The following is a 20,353-nucleotide window of genomic DNA, read 5'->3' on the forward strand; positions in this document are numbered from 1 at the left end:
CTCTCTATCAAATAAATAAATAAAATCTTAAAAAAAAAAGAAAACTTTTTAAAAAGTTCCTGTGGGAAATGACAGTGTCATTTGGGTCTATTAAAGCATCATTCTGGTTGCACAAACTAGAAAGAGAAGTTGCACTGTGGTAATACTCGTCTTTATCTTAGAGACCAAGAGTCATTTTGCAAATTTGTAATATCATTTCCCTAAACAACTCAGGACCAAACTTACTTCGGTTCCTCAGTTCTACTTTTTTGTGGAGACAGAAACACAGCTCTTGACTCCATTTTTACTTTATTTTTTTAAGCACTGCTGACAGAGTTAAGATAACTTTTTATTGTACCATGTATAACTATGAAATAGCATTAACAGGTGAAGGATGTAACAAATTAGACATCTCTTCATTTTAGAGAGAGAAGATGGAAACATCATTGGTTTTCTTTCCTCAATTAAATATGTGCGAATCAAAAGAAAAAACTTTTTTCAAGTTAATACATGGTTCAGGAAAAGAAGAAACAAGCAAAGAAGCCAAAATCAGGTAAAATCATAATTTTTAAAATTGGTTTTATACTTTTAAAAACATGATTAATGTTGAATATTTGTTAACATTTTTTTTAAAATATCTGGTTGAAACTATATTGAATGTAGTGTTACAATTGGGGAAAAATGTCTCTTTGTTTATTAGGAGTAAATACCTGTTAAATCTCAAGTGTTTTTATTTATTTTTTTAAGATTTTATTTATTTATTTGAGGGAGAGAGAGAGAGCTCGAGGAGGAAGAGGGGCAGAAGGAGGGGCAGAGGGAGAAGTAGACTCCCCCACCCCGAGCAGAGAGCCTGATGCAGGGCTCGATCCTAGGACACTGAGATCATGACCTGAGCCCAAGGCAGATGCTTAACCAACTGAGCCACCCAGGTGCCCCTAAAGTGTTTTTATTTTTGAAAAAGTGCAACAATTTAACCACACAGAACAACTAGTGACAATCTTAATTGAAATATAATCTCAAATACATTAAAATCACTGAGGGAAAAAACAAAATATATTTCACATATGCTATCCTAATTCCTCCCCAGATTGAATGAAATTCACTAGGAAAACCATTGTGAGTGTGGGGGGGTGGATGGTGGGTGAGAAGGGATGTTCAGGTGATGACCAATCCCAAATTTGTTTAACAGTCAGAAGGAAAGATTTTAATTGTCGTCCAAATTGTCCTGAAGCTAATGCCTTTTCATTTTCAGAGCTAAGGAAAAAAGAAATAGGTTAAGTCTTCTCGTGCAGAAACCTGAGTTTCATGAAGAAACCCACTCCAGTAAATCTGGGCACTTGGCCAAAGAAACAAGGTGAATAACTTTTAATTATTTGAGGGAAGATTTTCTTATTCTATCATTAAAGGTTTAAAAAAGAGGAAATTAGGAATTTCCATTTTATTGGAAATTACACAGTAATATAAGGAAGGTTAGAGATCTCATTTCAAAAAACTAGGAATATTCCATGAAATTAAACTACTTTAATACCTTGAATTAAATAACCTTATAAAAATTTAAAAGTGCTCTTTTAAAGTTATATACCTGTCAATTTTAAATGATGTATTTTGCTCCTTATAAACTGATGAAATACTCATTAATTTAAGAGTTTCACAATATAATATTGTCATAGAGGAGAGCTATTCATCTCTTCCCTTAGTAGTTTGAAAAAAATGCCTGTAAGTATAAAAGCAAAAAAGCACGAAAAGGGATGTTTTGTCATTTTTAGCCATTTCTTTAATTCAAAGAGAAAATGAAGTGGCCTTATATAGTAGTATAATACAGATTTGTCCAAAAATGAAATATGACCAATAAAAGGTCCAAGACAAATATATATTCAACCTTGTAAATTATAACTGTAATATATTTGTTGTATTGCAACTTTTTAAATATATTTCTTATCCCTTTAGAACCTCATTAGCCAAACTTCCTCTATCTGTTTAAAAAAAATTGCTGTGTATTGTGGTAAGAGCTTCAAGGAAATTGCAGTTAAAAAAGAGTTTGGCTAAAAGTCACTGTCAGTTTAGGTTCTTCTATTTGCTGAATTAAACTGGATATGCAGAGATGAATAAATTGTTTTCTCAAGAAAAAAAAAGATAATGACCTGATTTCTTTAATATTTAATATTTATATGTTATTTTAACATATTGTTTGGTAGGCAAAATCAATAAAAAATTTGACCAATGTTTTTGAAGTTTGCAATGTAAATACAACTTTCATTACATAATAATAAAAGAAGAAACCCTATAACTGAAAAGAGCAGTATTAAAGAGTATGTTAGAGCAGATCTAGAAACAGTCTTTCTGCATACTCCATTACAAACATTCTGTCTCTTGAACAGAGTCTCCCCTGAAGAAGCAGTGATATGGGGTGAATCATTTGACAAACTGCTTTCCCATAAAGGTTAGTGGTGTTTTTCCCAAATGCTTTACGTCTTAATGGAAAATTACGCAAAGTATGCACATAACTATATAAAACAGGCTGTCATAAAAATGTAGTCTGGAAATTTACAGCAATCTGTGTTTCTGATCAAGAGAAATAACTAAATAGTAGAATAGTCAACAAATGGAAAATGTTATTTAAATATTCTGATTTTACTAAAAAATATTTATTGTGGCTGAAATATTACCTCTTTGTGCTGTGATTAATAGTTTCAAATTTTTTAATTTATTGATTTTTTTAATGAGATCCTTGGTTTTTAAATACCTGATTACCCATGTTATTTTTATTGTTAAGTGATCTAAAATTTAAAGTAGTTCTTTTATTGGAAATTCAGGTAACCCTCATGAAAATACTTTTTTTTTTCAAATTTTGTAAATATTTCACTCTTCATATCAATCCTCTATTTTTAAAGCAGAATTTTGTAGAAGAGTTTTGAATCAGATGGATATTTAAGATGGAGCTTTGTAGGTGAGGTGGAAGGTGAGGACAAATATTGAGTCCTTGTTTGACTATTCAACACTGATAAAGCATGAGTCAGAGGACAGACTGCCTATATTGTTACTCTTTTTTTTTTTTTAATTTGACGGTTTATTATAAGGAAGCAAATGTCTTTTCATCTGTGGATGCTCAAACTCAGCACATCACCTGATAAATATTAAGTGCTCAAATAATATAACCAAATTTGTTTCTAGGAAAAGGTTAGCCCACTGTTCCTTTGAGATCGGAGTTCTATGGCTGTATAATCTTAGTTAAGCTTCCTAATTTCTCTGACTTTCAGCTTCTTCAACTGTAAATGGAGATAACAATGTCTTTAGCTCCAATAGGAATGGATTTCTCTCAGGATTAAATGAGATAATGAATAAGAAACCAATAACTAACACTACACAAATGTAAATTGTTACTTCTATTATGAAAAATAATAATTATCAACCATAAATTTCATAATCTTTTTCTATTTTCCAGTTTATTCCCAACTGGGTAAAATCAATTACAGGGTGAAATTTCAATTAAAAGAAAGATATAGGCTGTATTTATTTATTGAACTTAATAAATTGGTACATAATAATTTCATCATACTCTCACAACCCACACAGAGAGAAGAAAGATTCAGCAAGGGTAATTAGTCCTACAGAAAATTTTCCCCTGGCATTCTGTAATCATTGTGTTTTACAAGTAGTCAAAACTGAATGGAAAAAATTAAATCTGCTGCTCTCTCTCTTTTCTCTGCTGGTGGAAATATTAAAGAGCTGTAAAATAGCAGTAATTTGAATCAAGAGAGTTCAACGTGATAACGGAAGTCAGCACTGATCCACTTGGACATTATTATCATTGCTCTTGATCAAAGTGCTAATTAAATTATATTGAATTCACAAAAAATTATGTTACTAGTATTCTTTTAATCAATCCCCCCAAAATCTAATTATTTTTAATTGCAAAGCTTATTATAATATTAAATTATAAAGCTTAAAATAATCAGCTAAAAACATCTTTTGGTTGCAATGGTTAAATTCAGCTCATTTCTACTGTCTTGATTCCAGGCAAACAAAATAAAAAGAAGGAAAGATCCTATACTCATTAGTACACATACACACACATACACATGCATGCACTTCAAGAAAGACCTTACTCTATCAAATTTTACAGAATTCCCCTTTGGTTAAATGAGTAAGTTTCTCAAATTCTGTATGTCATGTCTATATAAAGGAAAAGGAAATTATATTAAATTTAGTCAAATGGGAAATCAAACAAAATACAAATCAAAATACAATAGAAATTTGAGTATTTAGTTTGACAAAAATGGCTGATATTAAAAGCAGTCTGTGCTGATTATTAGCATCTTTAGAAATGGAGCCACAGAATAGATGGTTCTTACTCTAGATTTTAGGGGTTTAATCAAAATTCACTAGCTGGACAAGGAGAGAAACCATCCAAGTGGAGAGCCAATATAGGCATGGGGCATTAACCAATGCAATTTATTTAGGGAACTAAAAATAAAGTAATTCTCTGTTGAGAAACAATTTGAAAAAGGAAGAGTGGCTTAGGGTGACAGACAGTAGACAGATGAGACTAAAACAGAAAGAGCATGGTTTTTGCTGTATTTCACAGAAGTGACAGAATCCATGGAGTGTTTTGATAATCCCGCTAAATTTCATTCTTCAAATGTACTTTAACTCTTTTAAAAATTAAAAAAACACACAGAAGATAAAATCCAAGAAAATCTAAACAAAGTATGGACTTTAGTTAATAAAAGTGTATCAGTATTTGTTTATCAATTATAACATATGTACTTTGCGAATATGAGATGTTAATAATAGGAGGAAACTTTGTTGTGGGATATAAGAAAACTGCACTATCTTCATAACTTTTCCATAAATCTGAATCTATTCTAAAATAAAATGTTCCTCTTATTTCTATACAGATATTAGGATACATTTTTTCCACCATCCCTGTTTATTGACAAATTTGTCTGAAATTGTGAAATGAACCATAAAAATTTATAATGTAACTACACATATAAAAAGCAATAATTTCTAAATGCTATTTAATAGAAACAAAAATTATGAATTAAAAAACAATATCAGATTATCTGTGATTCACTGCTTGACTTTATAAAAGTAAATGCTATCAATACAAAATTAGCAAATCAATTCTAATAATATTATATGTATATGTATATTGCACTTACACATATATGTGTGTGTTTGTATACATATATGTATATGGTTTCACATAAGGTATCTTTGAAAGTAAAATAATGCTGCTCAATATGTTTGAAAATAATTAATTAATTTAAAAAATGCTATATAACTTGCAATGTATTGTGTAACCTTTCAAAAATTGTTAAAAGAGATTATATAGATGTGTGCAAGATTTCAACAGGCAGAAGAAAAAATAATTCCTGAGCTGAGAAAAAGGCAGGAAAATGGCTAGAGAAATAAGAGATTTCAGTACAACTTGGAAAAGGAACCAGTTCCCTTTCACTGGGGCAGAGTAGTGAACAAACACATTGGAAAGTCGAGTTGGGGACAAACTTTGGAAGAGTTTGTTAGAAAACTGATGGACAGAAAAGTAGAATTCTATCCATGTAATATGGACTACCTACAAGATTGATACAAATATAAAAGCTAACCTCAAGGTAAGGGCTATTTTGGAAAGAAAACAGATGAACTTGGTGACTGATTGAATGTGTGTATTGTAAAGTGAGATGATGAAGAGATAGAAGATGAAGAAAAAGGATGAGCCAAAGATCTCTAGATTTTATTCCATATTAATAGGAAGATGACAGTGCCTTTTACAGATGAGAAAAAGATGTGGGAGAACAAGATTTGTGAGAAGGTAACAGGTCAGAGTTTGAACTTATTTAGTTGCTGGTAAACTTTATCAGAAGTTTTGCAGGGTTTTATAGGCACACATGTAGAATATGGAAGAGTGATTGATTGTAATTAGAGATTTTTCTAACCATCACATCTTCAATCAGTAAAAGATGCGAAAGAGGATGTTATTTTCCTGCAGGGAGTCTCTATCGATAAGAAAATCTTCCAACTACTACATAACTGTGCATTTTCCAGTCATGGCAAATAATTCCAATATTTTTTACCCTTTCATTAATGAATATTTGCTTGGACTTTTTTTGCACCCTGTATTGTGGTTCTACTAAACTTAATTCTGAGAATAATTCATAATAGATGAGAGAAGTAAAATATGTAAGTCATGGCACCCCCTTGCTTTAAAAAGATAAACTGATTATACTGTGGAAAATACTACTGACTTTGAATAAAGGCTGCAAGGAAATGATACTTCACTTTTGCAGAAGGAAATGAGTGCTTCTCCTTACACTTTTTATGTTGTGGCTTTTCAACTTGCCCTTCCCAATTTTCAGTTACTGATTTTCTGCAAGATAAGGGATTCCAGTGTTCTGCAAAGTTAAATTTCTGAATCAGTCTGACCCATAACAAACACTCAATTTCTTAATCTGTCTCAGGATAAAAGTAAGTAAAATCCAGTCTAAATTATAAATGGATCACATAAATACATCATTATTGCAAAAGTAACCACAACATTCTGTGTCAGGTCAAGAGCTATGACATAGCCAAATATTTAAGGGGAAAACATGCAACCTAGTAATACTGTACTTGAGTTTCCAACCTGAGAGTTTCTTGACTTTTTGTTTCATTTGGTTTCTTGGCATCAGAAGAATTCTCCAACAGATGCCAGAGTTTCAATTTAGAAACATGCAATCACAGGCGTTTCATATTTGTATGACACATTGAGCCAGCTTCTTCCAGTGTGGATTCTAATCGCAGGTTCTATCAAGCACTTTCGGCAGCTGCATTCACCACTGCTGCCTTCTAAAGGACTGTTAGGTAAGTTAATCCTTCTGTGTGCAGAATGGTTCCATTGTGACCTGACTTAATGTAGCTGCCCAAAGTGAGCAAGAGAAACAGGAAGTAACTAATGTGCGGGGATAATCTTGCACAATATTGCATATTACTTTTTAAAAAATAACTTACTTAAACTTTTAAATAAATGAACTACTTTCTCATTCATTATTAATCCATTTCTTGAATCAGTATTTATTCTTCTTTATTATATTCATATTATGCCAATGGAATCCATTCACTTTGATTAACCCATCATCAGCACTTTTAGCACATAGCACTTTTTCTAGTATTAGTGCTGGGACTTCATTCTGAATGTCTGTATCAAACTCAAGACTAATCATGGTAACAAAGGCCTTTTGCATGATATTCCGGAGCACAATGGCTGGGACAGAGTCGACACTCATATTTTGTGAATTAGTAAAGGGCTATATATTAAGAAACATTTATGTTATTTTTTTTGAAAGATTTCTATTTGAATTCCATGCAAATTGATTTTCCTCCGCTGCTCCAAACAGAATAAATAATTCCCACAAGTGTCCTTTGTTAGTCCTTGGTATATAAATGCCTGTCTTGCCTACACATTGACCTTCATACGCCTCAGCAGTAGGGACTTTGTTGTTTTATGGCAGCTTATAACTTTGAACAAAATACATCTGGGTTCAAACTTCTGCACTGTATTTTACCAGCTGTAAATTTAGGGCAACTTAACCCTTTCTTTGAACCTCAACTTCTTCATCTGTAAAAATGGATTACTCCAATAGGGTTGACATGAAAACTAAATGGAGCTGTGCCAATAAAAGGCATATAGCAATGTGCCAAAAACTTAGCAAACACCTAAAACTTCTATTATAATTAATATTACTGCATTTTCAGTATATAATATAGTCCTCATGTTCATACTAGGTGTTTTATAAATAAAAGATAGGTGAAGAAAGTTATTTTTAATATGTAACATTTTCAGTTGCCTGGCATATGGATGATTCATTTTAGATGTTTAGTGCAAAACACTTTTTTATAATGGAGATCTATTAATAGGAAAAGTAATGGTCATATTCTCCCAAAATTGTGACGTTTATTAACTCACTTTAGGAATAATTTGGCATGTAAAAACTGATCAATCATACTTATACATGACATATGGGTAGAAGAAGTTGAAACCAGAAAAGTTTTTTCTACATTGACCATGGGGTCAATGTAAGTTTATTCACAGACTCAATAATGCTTGTACTTAATTTCCTCTTTCCAAACTAGGTTTAACCTGGAACAGACTATTGTCTCATTGCAAGATTGCAGGCATTTTATTTTGACTCTGAAACATATACATTTTTAGGTATTTGAGGAAAATCTGTGCATCAAAATGCTCCAAAAAATCATTACCCATTTATCTTTCCCTTCTACATTTGGAGAAAAGCACAGTATGCAGCGTTAAGAAATAATCTTGAAAAATCAAACACTAAATGAGCTAAAAAATAAAAGTTGTTAAATATCCTATATTGATCATTCTTCCTTATTCTCAGTCAGAGTTTGTAGACTCATTCAGGAACTGCTTAGCACTAAGACCTCTTTAAAAAGGTTGTACTTAACCAGTAATTATCTTATTAGCATCTAATGACTATAGACAAATTCTGACTTGTCAGTCTTAAATGATAGTTTCTCAAATTCTTGTAAGCCTGACCTTTGCTTGTCTTCCTAGTTTCTTTACAAACATTTAACCACTAACACCTGGTGCTCAGGGTTAATTTACGGAGAAAAAAAAATCTCCCCTTATTCCAGTGAAAATGCCAATTCCAGTGAAAACGCCAATTCTATCCCCTGCCAAAAGCAGTTGGATAGAGCTGCATGATTCTTTTGTCATGGTAGTGGCTAAAGTCATCCCATATTCAATATTTTGGGTATGTCTATAGGTTGTCATGTTATTTCCTGTTCCTGTATCTCTAATATATTTTTAAAAATTTCTTACAACATAAAAAAAATTGTGCTTCATGACAAAGAGGACAAGTTCTATATATAGGAGAAATAAATGGTGAAATGTAAAATATAGTTTGAGGATTATATTAGTTTCCCCTTGCTGCTGTAACAAATTACCATAACTTTAGTGACTTAAAACAACACACATCTATCTTACAGTTCTGTAGATCAGAAGTACAGTATGGGTCTTATCGGGGAAAAAAAATAAGGTATGGTTAGGCTGTTGTCCCTTCTGGAGGGTCTAGGGGAGAATCCCTTTCCTACCCATTCAGGGTTTAGCAGAATTCAGTTCTTTGCAGTTTGGGACCAAGGTCTCCATTGTCTTGCTGGCTCTAAACTCATGACTATTTACACCTTCTACAAACCACCACATTTTTTGGCTCATGACCATCTTCTTCCATCTTCAAGATAAGTAACAGTCATTCTCATGTTGTATCTCTCTGACCCACTCTTTTGCCTTCCTCTTCCACTTTTAAGGACTCATGTGCTTAGACTGGATTAGATTATTCACCTAGATGATCCAGAATACTTTCCCCATTTTATGGTGCTTAACCATACCCACATTTGCAAAGCTCCTTTTTTCCATGTAAGGTAACATATTCACAGGTTTTGGGAATTAGGACATGGACATCTTTGGAGGACTGTTACTATGCCTACCACAGAAAATGTTGCCTTCTTAAGAAAGATACACTTCTACAACTTGTTTTGTTTGTTTGTTTGAAAAGTGAGATCTGGGAAAATTGAACTTATCTGAAACTCAGTTTCCTCATCTATGAAAATGAATATAGGACATATTCCTAGCATCTGTTGTAAAGATTGAATGTGGTAGTGCATATAAGCAGCACTTAGCGCTCAGAATATCTAAACATGTTATAAATGCAAAATCTTTCAATTTCCATAATTCTACCAATAGAGATTCATTCTTCTTGCTTCACTCGGTATGGAATTTTTTATATTAGAAGCCATCACTGACCATAAGGAATCATTCTAGAGAGTAGTAAATATGGGACACCTGGGTGGCTCAATGGGGTAAGGGGCTATCTTCAACTCAGGTCATGATCTCAGGGTCCTGGGATCAAGTCCTGCATTGGGCTCCTTGCTCAGTGGGGAGCCTGCTTCTCCCTCTGCCTGCCTCTCCCCCTGCTTGTGCTCTCTCTCTCTCTGACAAATAAAAAATAAAATCTTAACAAAACAAAACAAGAGAGTAGTGAATATAAGAAATGAATATAAGTAAAAATGAGTTGAGGAAAGAAAGCTATCATTTTATTTCACAATTCTTTTAACCATAATGTTAGAATGTTTGCTTCTCCTTTCATACATTGCTAAATTTAAGTCTTTAAGTCTTTTTGTTCAGAATCTTTGCATCTCTGATCATGATGGATATTGGTCTGTAGTTTTCTTTTTCTGTCTTTCTTAATATTTATTTTATTTATTTCTGGGGAGGAAGCAGTGTCAGGTTTTGGTATTAAAATGATGTGGAAAGTATTCATCCCTCCACTGTTTTCTGGAAGGAGTTATATAAGATTAGAATACTTTTTCCTAAGTGTTTGATAAAATTCACCAAATCTGGACCCAAAATTTTTAGGGGGATGGGGAGAATATTTTTATTATAAAGTCTGTATTAATTGGATTACAGCTGTCGGATTTTTCACTGCTTCAGTGTCATTTGGGGTAGGTTTTTTTTTTTTTTTAACAGTTTTCCTATTTTATTTAAGTTCCATTTATTGGTGTAAAGTTGTTTGTAATATTTATTATCTTTGTGATATCTGTCAGAGATGTGGTAATAGTCCTGATTTGCTTTATACTATGAAACAACCTTGCTCAAGCTTGCTAGAGGTTCTATTTATTAATGTTTTCCATGGACCAACTTTTTGTTTTTGCTAATTTACTCTGTGCTTTGTTTTCTTTCATATAGATTTCTTCTCTCTTTTTATTATTTTTCCCTTCTACTTATTGTGGCTTTAATTTGTTCTTATTTTCAAGCTTCTTAAGGTAGAAACTTATATCTTGATTTTATGCCCTTCTTTTTTTACTAGTATGCTTTACATGCAATGAATTTCCCTCTAAATACTGTTTAAACTGTACCCCTCTAATTTTGATGTGCTGTATTTTCCTTATAATCCAATTGTAAATATATCATAAATTCTCTTGTAATTCCTTATTTGACCTATGAATGTATGTGTGTTATTTTATTTCCAAATAGTTGGAAGCTTTTATAGCTATGTTACTAGTATTAATTTTTTATTAAAACCCTTGTGGGCAGAGGACATACTCTATAAGATATCATTCTTTTGAAGTTTAGATTTATTTTACATCCTACCTACCATGAGTCTATCTTGGATAATCTTCCTTGTGCTTTTGAAAAGGTGTTGGGTAGAGTGTTTTATAATTATCAATTAGGTCAACATGGTTAATAATTTTAAGTTTTATATAACCTTATTAATATTCTGTCTACATGTTCTATAAATTTATAAGTGAACAGAATTAAAATCTACAACTGTAATTGTAAAATTTTCTACTTCTTTCAGTTCTGCCAGTTTGCTTCTCATATTTTAGAGCTCTGCAACTAAGTCCATATATATTTAGGATTATTATTTACTAGTAATAGTTGGCCACTTTATAATTATGAAATGGAAATACTCTCTATTTTGAAGTCACTTTGTCAGGCCACATCAGATTGTTTTTATACAGATGCTAAATACCTATGTTGTGTACCATTTTCATTTTTTTATTTCACCTTCTTAATATTTTATTTTTAACATGTGTCTCTTGTAGCCAATATATAGTCTAGTTTTAATTTTGAGTGCAGTCTGATGATCTCTGACCTTTAATTGGAGTATTTAGTCCATTTAAATGTAATGTCATCATTGATATAAATTAGATGTAGTTAACATCTTATTTTCTGGTTGTCCCATAATTTTGTTGTTGTTATTCTTTACCTCCTTTCCTTTTCCTCAGATTAAATAATTTCTATTCAACTCTCTTCTAGTTGACTCACCCTTTCTTATGTAGTCTTTAATTTGTTGTCATGCCCATTCAATGAATTTTTTACCCCAGGTATTTTCTATTCTAGTTCTAGACTTTCCATCTGATTGTTTCTATAGTTTCAGTTTCTCTGCTGAGTTTTTGCATCTATTCACTCATTATGTATTTTTTAACATTTATATTCTTCAACAAATTAAATAATAGCCTTTTTACTGTCCTTATATGCTATTTCAAATATTTTGGATACCTCATGGTCAGTTTCTATTGACTGCCTTTGTTATTGATAATGGGTCACATTAGACATTTCTTTGCATGCCTAATAAACTTTTATTGTATGTGAGCATAAAGGAAGATAGAGGAGTCTAGACTATGTTGTCTTCCTTTAAAGAGTTTTGGATTATTTTTCTGGCAATCCATTATATCCCCCATGGACCCATGGATCCTCTTTATTTTTTCCAGCCAGTTTGATCCTTTGAAACCAATCTTTTTCTGATTTGCCTCAATACTAGTATAAGGCCCTTGCTGTTAAGTGTAATGTTTGTAACAAAAACATAGACTTGGTTGAGCCACAGTTCCAAAGTTTGGTGGCAAATTAGACAAGAGTCTTCATCTCATGAATCTTAAAAAGTAATATGAGAAACACAAGTGAGCAAGCAACTGTAGCACAATGTTTTTAAGTACATGGAGCTTAGAGTGTGAAAAAGATAGTGGAAAGAGATGAAAGGCACTACTGGAAATTTTTAAAAAGTAAAGAAACATGATGAAGTCTGTATATAGAAAGATATTACTGACTAGAATGTGGATAATAAATTAAGAGGGTGTGGGAACAAGTAATGGAATCCAAGAGTAAGGGTCACTAATTAGAAGGTTGTTATAATAATCTATTTGAAAAATAATTCTGCTCAAAGTGAAATAAATTTTAAAAACCCACTTCTTTATGTTTTTCAATGGGTAAATAGTTAAATAGTGGTATATCATTATCTTGTGATATTTTATTGGAGTTGACCCTTGAACAACTTGGGTTTGAACTGTATAGGTCTACTTACTCTTGGATTTTGTCAGTAAACACAGTACAGTACTATAAATGTGATTACCATTAGGTTTTAATCTAACATTTTCTCTTCCTTATGATTTTCTTAATAATAGTTTCTTTTACCTGACTTACTTTATTGTAAGAATACTTTATACAATACACATAATATACAAAATATATGTTAATTGACTGATTATCTGTAAGGTTTCTGGTCAACAGTAAACTATTAGCAGTTAAGTTTTTGAGGAGTCAAAAGTTATAAGTGGATATTTGACTGCATGGAGTGGGGGGTTGGCACCGCTAACTCTTGCATGGTTCAACAACTCTATAGTTTTACAAGATGTTACATTGGTGGAAACTGGATAAAGAGTACATGGGATCTCTATTCTTTCCTACAGCAACATGTGAATTTATAATTTTCTCAAAATAAGGAAGTTTAATTTTAAAAATATGTATAAGCCAAAAAAAAAAAATAGAATATCATAAAAAGTTGAATGAGCACTAGTTTTAAAGTCAGTTTGTCTTAGGGATGAATTCTAACTCTGCCACATTCTAACTATGTAAACTTTACCTGACTGAGCTTTAAATAAACGATAGTCACTAAGACCATTAACATCATCACCAGCAAAACCCACAAAGTATAATACTGTGTGCCAGTCACCATTTTAAGCACTTTGCATGCTTTAAAATTTTAATTCTCTCCTCTCTTGCTTTCTTCTCTCATGGTTTGATGGCTCTCTTTAGTGATATACTTGGATTCCTTTGTCTTTATTTTTTGCATATTTATTTTTGGTTTTTGATTTGTGGTTACCACTAGGTTTTCATCAAACATCTTATGCATATAACAGTCTATATTAAGTTGATGGCTGCTTGCATTTGAACCCATTCTTTACTCTTCTCCCCAACCCTCCATGTTTTACGTATTTGGTATCATACTTTACATCCTTTTAGTTTGTGAATCCCTTGACCAATTTTTATAGATATACTTAATTTTACTGTTTTTGTGCTTTCTAATTTTCTTTTTTTTTATTTTAAAGATTTTTATTTATTTATTTGACAGAGAGAGGCACAGCGAGAGAGGGAACACAAGCAGGGGGAGTGGGAGAGGGAGAAGCAGGCTCCCCGCAGAGCAGGGAGCCCGATGTGGGGCTCGATCCCAGGACCCTGGGATCATAACCCGAGCCAAAGGCAGATGCTTAACGACTGAGCCACCCAGGCGCCCCGTGCTTTCTAATTTTCTTATTCCTACTTATAGTCTTTCCTTTCCATTCAAAGAATTCCTTTTAACATTTCTTGTAGGAATGGTTTAGTGGTCATGAATTCTTTTAATTTTTGTTTGTCTGGGAATCTCTTTATCTCTCCTATTCAGAATGATAACATTTCTGCATAGAGTATTCTTGGTTGCAGGTTTGTTTTGTTTTGTTTTGTTTTTTCTTTCAGCACTCTGAATATATCATGCCACTTTATTCTTGCTTGCAAAGTTTCTGCTGAAAAATCAACTGATAGACTTATGGGGTTTCCCTTGTATGTAACTGTTTTCTTTTCTCTTGCTGCTTTTATTTATTTATTTATTTATTTATTTATTTATTTATTTATTTATTTTATTATGTTATGTTAATCACCATACATTACATCATTAGTTTTTGATGTAGTGTTCCATGATTCATTGTCTGTGCATAACACAAACAATGTGTTTGAGGGCTCTATGCAGAACGTGCCCTCTTTAATACCCATCACCAGGCTAACCCATCCTCCCACCCCCTCCCCTCTAGAACCCTCAGTTTGTTTCTCAGAGTCCATAGTCTCTCATGGTTCGTCTCCCCCTCCAATTTCCCCCCGTTCATTCTTCCCCTCCTGCTATCTTCTTCCTTTTTATTTATTTATTTATTTATTTATTTATTTATTTATTTATTTTAACATATAATGTATTATTTGCTTCAGAGGTACAGGTCTGTGATTCAACAGTCTTACACATTTCACAGTGCACACCATAGCACTTACCCTCCCCAATGTCTATCACCCAGCCACCCCATCCCTCCCACCCCCCACCACTCCAGCAACCCTCAGTTTGTTTCCTGAGATTAAGAATTCCTCATATCAGTGAGGTCATATGATACATGTCTTTCTCTGATTGACTTATTTCGCTCAGCATAATACCCTCCAGTTCCATCCACGTCATTGCAAATGGCAAGATTTCATTCCTTTTGATGGCTACATAATATTCCACTGCATAATATTCCACTGCATATATATATATATATATATATACCACCTCTTCTTTATCCATTCATCTGTCAATGGACATCTTGGCTCTTTCCACAGTTTGGCTATTATGGACATTGCTGCTATAAACATCGGGGTGCATGTACACCTTCGGATCTCTACATTTGTATCTTTGGGGTAAATAGCCAATAGTTCTCTTGCTGCTTTTAAAATTCTATCTTTATCTTTACTTTTTGCCATTTTAATGACTGTGTGTCTTGGTGTGGACCTCCTTGGGTTGATTTTATAGGGGGCTCTCTGTGCCTCCTGGTTCTGAATTTCTGTTTCCTTCCTTGGATTTGGGAATTTTTTGGCTATCATTTCTCCAAATAAATTTTCTGCCCCCCTTTCTCTCTCTTTTTATTCTGGGATCCATATAATGATAAAGTTATTACACTTAATAGTGTTGCTGAGTACCCTAAGTCTATTTTTCTGTTTTGTCCTGCTCTTTCATTTGAGACGTATCCCCCATCTCTTCATTTTGTCTCTCTGTGTCTGTTTTTATATGTTAGGAAAGTCGGCAACATCTGCTCTAGAAAGTAGTGGCCTTATGAAGAAGTCCTGTGGTGCCCTGCAGTGCAATGTTCCCTATTCACCAGAATCTGTCTCCTATGTGTGTTATGTGTTCTACTATTGTGGCTGAATCTGGGGTGCCTGGCAACAAAGGTCTGTTCATCTCCCCTCTTAGTGCCTGCAGTGTCCCTCCCTTCTGCAGACAGTCTCATGGGTCTGTTTGGCTCCCAACTGTGTCTCCGCCCTTCCTATCCTCTTCAACATGGCCTCTTCTCTACATTTAGCTGTGGAGAGTCTGTTCTGCCAGGCCTCAGGTCATTCTCTGGGTTATTTACACTGATACGGATGTTATCTAGTTGTATCTTTGGGACAAGGTGAAGGTCCTCCTACTCCATCTTTCTTGGATCAATGCTTTTAATTCTCTAAACAGCCCTATCAGGTAGGTATCATCATTATCTTAATTTTAAATATTGAAAAACTGAGGCACGGAAAGAAAAGTATTTCACTCAGGACTACATAGTAACTAGCTAACCATGAATTTGAACTCTGGCCATCTTCCACAAAACTTTATACCAATGCCTAACATTGATGGAGCTCAGAACAAATGTAAAAATGGAGATCCCATGCTAAATATCTAAATGCTTAAGAGCTATAAATCAAGCTAACAAACTGTTAAAAATATATATTTTATCCTTTTATTTATACAAATATACTGTGTAACCATTAGGTTTGAATTTAAAATTCTCAGACTCTTTACAGTTCTATTCTATCAAGTTGCCTACCTTCCTTCTCTTTCTATTCATGGTTTGGTTCTATACTGTGAAAGTCCTCTTTGCACATTTGGGTGGACACCCCAGCCTTCAAATTGAAGTCCTATTCTAAGGGTATGCATACCATTGAGTCAGTGTGCCTTTAGTGGATGATCTTGGGGAAGAGGACTGTGCAAACCCTGGCAACATAGAGCTTTTAGACAGGGAATTCCAGGGTCCTGAGTATAGAAGCACAGTCTGTAAGTCAGGGGGTGTGGAGAGAATGGGCACCAGGTGGAATAGTTTCTTGGCTCTGTAGAATAACTCCCACACCCCTGAGAAAGGCACTGAGGGACCTGAAAGAGACCCAAAGCAAGATCCGGAGTAGGGATTTGTCCCTCTTCCTCAGGTCTGTGTATGATACCAACCTCCTTTCAACAGGACTGATACTTACTTTTCATAATTGTGAATATTACAGCTAATTTATATGAGGTCTCCCATGTATAGTGTGCATATGTGTGTTTCTTCACTGCATTAGAGGGAAGACATAGCTATAATATCAAGTAGTACAGTACAGGAGGGGAGGTGGGCGGGAGGATGGGTTAAATAGGTGATGAACACTGAGTGTTGTATATAAGTGATGAATCACTAAATTCTGTACCAGAAACCAGTATCACACTGCATGTTAATGAATTGAAATTTAAATAAATATTTGGAGGAAAAAAATATCAAGTAGTACAATTCTTCAGCATTAATATTGTATAGTTAAAATATATCACTTCTTTTCTTGATAGATGGACTGGAAACTTTTACCAGATTCCTTAAAACAGAATTCAGTGAGGAAAACATTGAATTTTGGATAGCCTGTGAAGATTTCAAGAAAAGTAAAGACCCTCAACAAATTATCCTTAAAGCAAAAGCAATATATGAGAAATTTATACGGAATGATGCTCCACAAGAGGTACAGTAAAGATGATTGTAAAAATTTAATATTGCTTGAAAAATTTTTGAGAGAATCTGCCTTTATCAAATCTGTATCCTCATATATTCTACCAGAAAGGTCAAGATTTTATTGAAGCAAAAATGGATATTTCTATAAATTCCCATATACAAACAGAATACATTGTAAGAATTTGCCATGAAAGTAAAAGTATAATTGAAGTCATTCCTTGGGGTTATTTTTTATTCTAGACTAAGAGTAAATACAATTACTTGCAACATTTAGATTCATTCACTTATCTATATTCATCACCTAAGCATAAGCAATGTCTCTAACTAACAATTTCTATAAGTGAGGAAGGCAAGACAAATTAAAAAGATTGTATATTGTACCATTTTAGTGTGAGCTCATCTACCTATGCAAAGTTTGATTGCCCCAAAATAATTATTCTCCACTTTAAGGTAGGCTAAAAGAAAATTTCATAATTGTTAGATGAGGGAAACCTAATCTGACAACAGCTCAAGTGAAAAAACAAATGTGATTTTCTTTGACTGCAAGCTCAGGGTGAGATAATTGTGTGTACAACTGCTAAAACTATAGCAATAAAACTATAAAACTAGCAAACATTACCTGACTGCCCTCAAAAATAATTTAAATAGAGTTTCTGTAGTTTTATTACGTGTTCAATAAATAGTGTTTCTTTGCTGAAGTGGTAGAACTGGTAGGCTATCAATGTTTAGAGTTCTGTTTCACTATAAATTAGTATTGTCCATGAGGTAGCATTGTCTATGTGGGTATCATTTCACATGGAATGATGATTGTTTTCTTGTTTCAATATGTTTCAATCTATTCTGTGTTTTCGTGCATTATTCTGTTTTTCCCATGGCCAATTTTATAAACAGATTTTTAAAAAGCAGCTAGTGGTATGGTGTTACCCGTGAGGGAAAAGGAAGGAACCCTAAGTGAAAACTTACATCTATCAGAATCAGATACAGCAGTAGTGCTTTGGTAAAAACATGAAAGGATTTTATATCTTTAAAAGTTATCCATTTTCAGCACACACTTGCTTGTAATAAAGCATCATAATAAAATTAAAAAAGCATGGGGATAAGACAAAAGCCCCACATTGAAATCCTAAATATGCCCCAAACTCACTCTTTGCCCTCACTTAAAATAATTTAATTTCTATGAAGTTTTGTTCCCACTTTGAAAATGGGTTAACCTAATGGTCTATATGATATTTACAATGTTTCACTATTCTAAATTAGCAGAGAGTGAGAAGGACTGGGAGCATAGGAAGAGAAGAGTCAGATGAAATGCCAGCCCAGAGTAAATCATTGGATCCCTAGGCTTATAACAAAAAAAAATCACAAAAGCATCCAAGTGCCTTATGCCCATTCCAACATTGGATCAGTCCTGCACTGTTTGTTTTTCAAAAGTGTTTACTTAAGTAGATTGACCATAATCATACTTTACTGTTATTATTATCATCCAGGTTAACCTTGATTTTCACACCAAAGAAGTCATTACTAAGAACATCACCCAACCTACCCTACACACTTTTGATGCTGCACAAAGCAGGGTGTATCAGCTTATGGAACAAGACAGTTATACACGTTTTCTGAAATCTGACATCTATTTAGACTTGAGAGAAGGAAGACCTCAGAGACCAACAAATCTTAGAAGACGATCACGCTCATTCACCTGTACGGAGTTCCAGGATGTAAAGTCAGATGTTGCCATTTGGTTATAAAGAAAATTAATTTTGTTCATTTTGATGGCAAACTTGTAATCTGCTTTTAATATAAAGCATGTTTACTTCTAACAAATGAGTACATCTTTTAAAATAAAATGCATCATGTCAAAGGATTTTAAAAATGTAAATCAAAACTTACCTTATAACAACACCTACTATATCTACCAATATATTCTGTAAAGCCTTCCATTTGACTTCATTCCATTCATAGTCAGAAAAACTTATTACTTAATGGAAGGAAAGTAAAGAAGTAATAACAACGTTTTATAAAACCATAGTTGAGTTAAAGTTAAGCTTTTGCAAAATTGTCAATAGTTAGACCAAATATCTAGTTTGGATATTTTTTTCTACATGTAAAAATGTTAATGCTCAGATATCCATATATTCAGAACACATTTTCCATAATGATGAAGACTCTTTCTTTCTCTCTCAGGCATAGAGAGAGTAGAAGAGGTCTGTTTCTTACAATAGGAGAGGACAATCATTTGTTCTTGGATTACTAACCCTGGTTCAAGAATAAGCAATGTATCACTTCTAGTTATAAGCTAGACACAGGAACTTTGGGGAAGACACATAGAACTTCCAGGTTAAACATAACCCACATTGATAACTGAGAATGGGAACCACGTTTGGGCTCATTCTTAAGTGAACATGGACTTACCCAGTAAGTGGAGCACATTTCTAATGGTCATAAAAACATGACCAGATTATACATAGCTCTAGGCTGGGACTAGGGACATCTTCTCATCTGTTAACAGAAATTGCTACTAAAGTAGTGGGCAGTCAGTGGTTTGAATGAGGCCCAGAGGAGATTTATCCCAAAAGTAGTTAGGTTTCATTTTTGGACTTTTAGAACTGGGATAAAAATTAGAAATGAGAGGAGGTAAAGAAGCAAGGAGTCCAAGGCCCTGGAGACTCATGCATCTGCTACATTTGTTCCTATAAATAAAGTATTCTCCCATTGATTGTGTTCTTGTTCCAAGTCTCATTGAGTCATTTAATACTATATTATTCAAATAAGATTATGCTGAGGAGTATATATGTCTCTTCTTTAGGGAAATATTTAATTTTAGATGTGTGTTGCATGTAAATGTCTGTATTTAAATATGCCATACATTTGGCTTTGGCAAATGTTATTTTAGTTGAAATGTAAAATATAAAAACTGCAGATAACCTATAGTAATAAATATTTTTAATTTCTTTATTCATACAGTTAATGTTTATTTGACCACTAAGTGCTCTTGCTGATTGTTGATTATCCTGTCATCAAACTACACATAAACATATTTTCTTATTTTAGAATGATA

At 33.3% G+C, this 20,353-nt stretch overlaps 1 protein-coding gene across 1 annotated transcript; it reads left to right on the forward strand.

Annotated features, from left to right (window-relative positions):
- The first annotated feature begins 261 nt into the window (after positions 1-261).
- RGS18 (regulator of G protein signaling 18) lies at positions 262-19,081 on the forward strand. The gene is made up of 5 exons (XM_021686647.2): positions 262-532; positions 1,232-1,333; positions 2,358-2,419; positions 17,145-17,311; positions 18,786-19,081. Exons 1-5 carry the CDS (start codon positions 414-416, stop codon positions 19,041-19,043), a joined length of 708 nt encoding a protein of 235 aa, XP_021542322.1. The 5' UTR covers positions 262-413; the 3' UTR covers positions 19,044-19,081.
- Positions 19,082-20,353: the final 1,272 nt, after the last annotated feature.

This window comes from Neomonachus schauinslandi, chromosome 6 (genome assembly GCF_002201575.2).
Source record: "Neomonachus schauinslandi chromosome 6, ASM220157v2, whole genome shotgun sequence".
Classification (NCBI taxonomy): Eukaryota; Metazoa; Chordata; class Mammalia; order Carnivora; family Phocidae; genus Neomonachus; species Neomonachus schauinslandi.

What these genes read in the sequence shown, in the direction of transcription:
- RGS18 (XM_021686647.2), top strand. Translation starts at nt 414, where the DNA reads ATGGAAACATCATTGGTTTTCTTTCCTCAATTAAATATGTGCGAATCA. An exon ending in AGCAAAGAAGCCAAAATCAG is followed by an intron (nt 533 to 1,231) that starts GTAAAATCATAA and finishes TTTCATTTTCAG; the next exon opens with AGCTAAGGAAAAAAGAAATA. An exon ending in CAAACTGCTTTCCCATAAAG is followed by an intron (nt 2,420 to 17,144) that starts GTTAGTGGTGTT and finishes TTTTCTTGATAG; the next exon opens with ATGGACTGGAAACTTTTACC.